Source organism: Triticum dicoccoides, chromosome 2A, assembly GCF_002162155.2.
Source record: "Triticum dicoccoides isolate Atlit2015 ecotype Zavitan chromosome 2A, WEW_v2.0, whole genome shotgun sequence".
NCBI lineage: Eukaryota > Viridiplantae > Streptophyta > Magnoliopsida > Poales > Poaceae > Triticum > Triticum dicoccoides.
In genome coordinates this window covers 701,531,890-701,537,887 of record NC_041382.1, presented here as the reverse complement: position 1 = coordinate 701,537,887, position 5,998 = coordinate 701,531,890, and the positions used below count along the sequence as shown (strand labels likewise).

General features: G+C 45.6%; 1 protein-coding gene across 1 annotated transcript; it reads right to left on the bottom strand.

Annotated features, from left to right (window-relative positions):
* Positions 1-986: 986 nt before the first annotated feature.
* Positions 987-4,651, bottom strand: LOC119356389 (exocyst complex component SEC15A-like). Its single transcript, XM_037623337.1, has 2 exons — positions 4,444-4,651; positions 987-3,617 (listed from the first exon to the last, which is right to left on the bottom strand). The coding sequence occupies exon 2, from the start codon at positions 3,608-3,610 to the stop codon at positions 1,241-1,243; it is 2,370 nt and encodes a 789-aa protein (XP_037479234.1). The 5' UTR covers positions 3,611-3,617; positions 4,444-4,651; the 3' UTR covers positions 987-1,240.
* Between the last annotated feature and the right edge of the window lie 1,347 nt (positions 4,652-5,998).

Sequence of the window (5,998 nt, the reverse complement as noted above, 5' to 3'; positions counted from 1 at the left end):
AGGGATGGCCAGGGCAGGGGGGAGGGGGGATGATGGACGATGATGGGAGGACGTTGAGGGGAGGGCGGGGCAGCGAGGCTGCGCCGCCGGTGGTACGTTTGGTGGTTTGGGGAAGAAGGAGATGGTCTGGAGGTTGAAGAAGCAATCTGCACCACTTGTTTTCTATCCAACGGCTGAAACGGAATCGACTTACCACTACCATTTCCCTTAATTTACAGGCATAGCTTACCTGGTTGTGAGGGACTTTTTGCTGGAAAAGAAACGACCGACGGAGACCCGTATTTTTTACAAGGGTATTTGGAAGGAAAACCACAATCCAAAGAAAACCCAGGTTGCCCGTGTTTGTTTTCTTTTTCTATTCTTGTTTGTGGGTTCTCAGTTCCTAAAAAGGGAAATCAGGAGGGTTTTCCCCTTGTAGACAGAAAAAAAAGTCGCAGTTTGAGAATACCTCATTGCCTAAAGCTGATCAGCAAGCTAAGAAATACTCCCTCCGTTCTGAAATACTTGTCCTAAAAATGGATAAAATGAATGTATCTAATAACTAAATTAAGTTTAGATACAACGATTTCTAGGACAAGTATTTCCGGACGGAGGGAGTATTACAGTAAACTGAATCCAAAACGAGGAAACTACCTCATTGCCTAGCATGACTGACACTGATAGCATTTTCTTTACAAAAAGCATTGATTTCGTGGCGGAAAGCTAAAGGTTTAATTCCAAAGTTATCTGATCAAAGAGATTTCAGGGAGCGTTTAAAGTTTTGCCAATTGTCAAAGAAGTAATTTTCGTCAAAGCCAAGCTGCTAAACCTTCACCGTCCTTCAAGTCTCTCTCCCTAAACAATCCAAGGTTTTCTCTTTAAGCAATGGAAGACAATGATTACCAGCACCAGTCTATTTGACAGCTTTCTTCACACTTACTGCTCCCTTACGGACACCAAACCCTGTGGTTGTGTCAACTTAAGCCTTTAATAGCTTGCACTGGTACGAAAGAAACTGACTGCTTCCATTTCTTCTACTGAAAGGACAATGCCAACTAAGTTCAGATGGAAATTCGGAGCATACAACTACAGTTCACGGTCTCACCCTATATAAGCAGGCAGCCCAATCCTAAATGCACACATGGAGGACAGTAATTATGTTCTAGACAGGAAAATCACAAGACCAGACAAGGTTTTACAGAAGCAAATTTAAGTCCTACTCAACCGGTACCAGCTTATTTCAGATGCAACATGGCTAATCTCAGTTAAAATCTTTCAACCTTCTCTTCAGCACATCCAAGGACTTCTTCCGAGCACTCTGCACCATGTTTCTACTCGAAAGGCTCCCAAACAGACTGTCAGGAGCATCCCGAAACTTGTCGCAGATGATGGCTACCTTCTTGTGGTCCAAGGACGCATAACTCTTCTCCCTGATCACAGCGTTCATGAAGCTCTCGGCGTGGTTGCTCAGCAGAAGATTAGTCAGCTGCCTAATCTCGACAAGGCAATCTTTAAAACTTGTTTCCTTTTTAAGGGCCGACAACCCAGTGGTGTGAAATCTGTCTTCTGCAAACTCCTCTAACAGTTTCAGGTCAATGTCAATACCTACAACCGCATTGATGCTCAACCTTTTCACCCTGTCGCTGAGAAGAACTGTTATTATGGAGTCTGAGATGTGGCTGAGTGAACCAGAAATGACCTTGAAGAGGGCCTCTTTTGGCAGAATCAGCTGTGCAGTCGATACCACCATGTCAAGGTAGATGAGCACTTCATTCATGTAGTCATTTGCATGTTCTGGAGTTTCCTCTGTTGTCCAATCGATGCTGGTCAGCAGCAGCATGAATTCATCAATTCTGGAATTGGCCGAGGTTATTAATCCATTGAACGCTGCGTTTTGGGAGGCCTTGAGCACAGCCCTAGCAGTCAAACCAGAATGAGGCTTCCCAAGCAGCCGTTTAGGAAGTCCACAAAGTTGGGCAGCATGCAAAAGGAACATGTCACATGACCGCTCAAGGATGGCAATATTTCCTGCAATCTGTACCAGCTGTGCGATTTCCAAACTACCATTATGTATCAACTTCAGAAGACCGTCATTTAGTACCTCAATTAAAAGCTTGTCTAGGTATCCTTTCACCACATCATAGGAGTTGACCACTACACCATATGACAAGTAGCTTACCAAATCCTCAATGAAGGAACGGATAATACGGCAAGCACCGGGAACTGATGAGGAAAATGGCGCAACATATGGCAAATCCGGCACTGCGTGAATGGGTTCAAGTTGACATGCTGCAACATTCATGTTGTAGTCATTTTCCTTCTCTATAACCATCCTTTCATGCGAGTCCTTAGCAAAGACACCTTGTATCTGCTTCCGACAATCTGAAACAAGCAGCTCATGATATCTCTCCCTGTTTTTGTCAAGAACTTCAAGCAAAGATGTGACTTGATACCCATACTTCTTCATGGTTGCAGCTAGAAGAGAGACATAATCTTTTACAAGGAGGTGGTGGTTAGCTGCATCCATGAGTGCAAACTGTTCCTCTAGAAAAGAGGTGACCTTAGAAATAGATGCCTCCCACATTGTGTCAACCTGGCTATCAGATAGAAGTCCCTCTGCAGTTCGAAGAACACGGTTTTCAACAATAAAAAATCCAGCTACCTGAGCAAGGAAGTGCTGGTGGGACTCAAGGAAGGGTTGTGTTGTAGAATTCTGCATGTCCAAGTTAAGCTGCATGAGTCTGTTACTGTAGTAATACTCTCGAAACTTCTCCCCAAGGCCAAGGGATATGTGGATGTTGTATGCTCGGTATACTGGAGTAAGATCAAATTCTAGTGTTGACTCTTCATCTATGTACTCCAGATCCAAGGCATAAGCATGCTCATCAAACCCCCCACGACTACATTCTTCTGCTTCCCTCTGCCAGGCACGCATTCGCTCATCTTTCTGACGATCCAAAGAGGCCTGGCGTATCGAGGCCTGTCCAATCTCCATTGCAAACTTTCTGATATACACAAGCCACTCATTAAACTCATTGGAAACTTTCTTCTCGATGTACAGCTTCATCATCGGTATCTTTTTCTGAACAACATTTTTAAGAAGCTTCAGAGGAATATTCTGCAGGTGGTCCTTCTCAATCAGCTCCAAAGTCTTCAGCACAGTGTGAAACTTGCCTTGGGCAATGTCCCTGTTGCACGACTGACACAGGCTGGTGACCTGCAGACAGATCTTCAATGTTGCAAGCGCTTCCCCAACATTCTTATTCGCCGCATACAACTCGAGAAGCTCATCGAGCTTCAGAAGCAGGGCACTAGCAACCTCCTGCAAGCGCAGATTCTCACCCGACAGCGCGCCCTTGAGCTCATCAGCATCGACCAGCACCCCACGCAGCTCATCGACCGCGAGGATGAATTCCTCATAGTGAAGCCTACAGAGCTCCTCGATCTCAACCTCCTTCCTCTTGGCGATACCCCTGAGGTTGTGGAAGAGAGCCTCAGGCCTTCCGGATTCAAAAGCATGCCGCACAATGGGACCCAAATCCTCGTTATTGGAGACGAAGCCAACGAGAGCCGTGCCGATAGCAGCATCCCCACTCTCCACAGGGCTCCTCTTCTTGGTCTGCGCAGTCATGGTTCAACTGCAAAACAAAATGGAAAATGGCCATTTCATCCAGATTTATGAGAAGATTTGGAGCTACAAATGCTGGGCATGTGAACTACGGAGAAGTAGAGGAAATTAACAATTCACAAACTGATTTTCTTGGAGAAGCCAAAAATAACAAGCATTTGTTTTAAATTTCCTGAAATCAAACAGCTATTAGTATGAGTTTAGGCCTTGAGGGTAACAGGACACCAAAATACATGGCGGATTCCTTGGCGGCTCAGGATGCAGGCGGAAACAGACGTAAATGTTGAAAATAGATGTGTGACCTGTGAACTAAAATATTGTAATACATTCCAGATTGAGTTGGGGAGAAATGGTGAAAATATGCTGTAGATTTATGTGACTGTGACTTTTTGGCTTGCCATTTCTGCCATGTATTTTCAAGAGCAATCGAAATATGGTTGAAAAATATCAATGGCAACCTGGGCACGTCACACCGATGCCTACTAGTTCTAGAATGTAATTCACTATTTTCTATGTTCATACGAGTGACTGGATATGATACAATTTACACGAGGTTGAGCTTCTGTGTACCCTTCGAATAATTATTCATGGTGAAATCTGAAGGTGAATAGCAGCTAGCGTACAAATCAGAATGCGAAGCTAGCGGCGGTGGTAATCCTGCGACCAGCGCTGTCCCAATTGACGGCCCTAGGAACGGGGGCCGGGGTAGGCCGGGAAAGGCCTCGAGGAAGAGGGATCTGGCCGGATTCGATTGATTCGCGGAGAGAAAAGTAGGGTAAAGAGAAACGTAACGGCAGTAACCCGAACAAAGCAGAGCAAAGCTAGGGCTTGCTTACCCAAGGAGAAGAAGCCTTGCCGGCCTGGGTGTCGGTGCGGCGGAGGGTCGCCGGCCGCTTCGAGGGTCGCTCCGGTGGCAGGAGGGGGGAATGAAGCTAGGCGACGCCGGATTCGGCGGCGACAGGTTCAGGAGTAGGACGGACGAAGCAAGGGGGAGGGGGAGGGGGCCGGCGGCAGACGGCAGCGGAGGACAGGCACGGGTGACAGCCAGTTTTTTTTGCTCTCGCAAAACCCGCTTCGCTAAATCCGCGGCGCCAGCTTTCCGGCTCCGTCGGCTGGCTCGCTAACTCATCCCCGGCATGGGCTGGCAGCCCAGGGTTTTTTTCTCGAGAAAACGCCCGAACACAAAGAACGCCACGGCCCAACAGCGGGAGCTCGCTCGCCCTGCCCCCAAACGCCTCGCCAGTTCGATCGGTTGAGCAAGTGAACCGGTTGACAGTTGACTTTTATTAAAAAAAACAAAATTTTGATACAAGTTCACAAAAAATAAAAAAAGTTTGTGAATTTGGAAAAAGTTCACAGATATGGAAAAAAATGTTCAAAAATTAGAAAAATACTTCATGGGTTTGAAAAAGTTCATGATTTCAAACATGTTTGTGAATTTGAAAACTTGCTCATGAATTTGACAAAATTTGCGGATTTAAAAAATGTTCATGAAATTAAATAAAATTTGTGAAATTGAAAAATAATCACAACTCTGGATAAAATTCTTTGATTTCTGAAAGTTCGCGGATTTATAAAAGTTCACAAATTCAGAAATGTGTGAATTTGAGAGATGTTTATAACTTTGAAAATTGTTCACGAAATTGGAAAAGATATCACGAATCCAAAAAGTTCAAAATTTTAGAAAAAACTTCATGAATTTGAAAAAACTACTAATTTAGAAAAGGAGAAAAATAAAAACATAAACAACGGAAAACAAAAGATAAAAGACCGAACAAAGAGCCGACAAAAAAAAGGGGGAAATGGTTCAAAACTTCACAAAGCCATAAGTGTGCCAATATTATGTTACGAAGCCATTACAATGATAATAGTGATATAAGATGGGTCAGCCCATTTTATGTGGGAGGGATCATGTATGTGCGTCACTTGGTGAAAACGCCTAGAAGTGACGTTTAAGGCACCAAATAAGGTTTGAGAGTAACCTGAGGGCAACAAATGGCGACAAATTTGCTTAAAAAATACCTTGTCGGCGTTTTCGGAATGGGGGTACCCAGACTTACCTGCCTGCGGCCCAACGCGTGGCACCGTCGACGGCCCGGTATGGCCCGGTTACAAGACTCTGCCAGTAAGACCCTCGCAAGGGCCCCCGGCCTCGCGAGGCAAAGATGCCAAGACCTCCCGAGGAGCGGACATTTCTATGCAGGTACCCCTCCTCACAAGGCTTGCAATGACGTGAGTCGTGACAACCAAGGCCAGGCGGGCGTTAGTGGGCGCAAAGGGGGGGCAATTTTCTCTTTGTTGCTAAGGAGGCAAGGACAAGCGCGGGTTCCCAAGGGATCCCCCAAAGATTTTCATTCCGGGGCAACAAGACCAAGACCACGAGCCCGATAG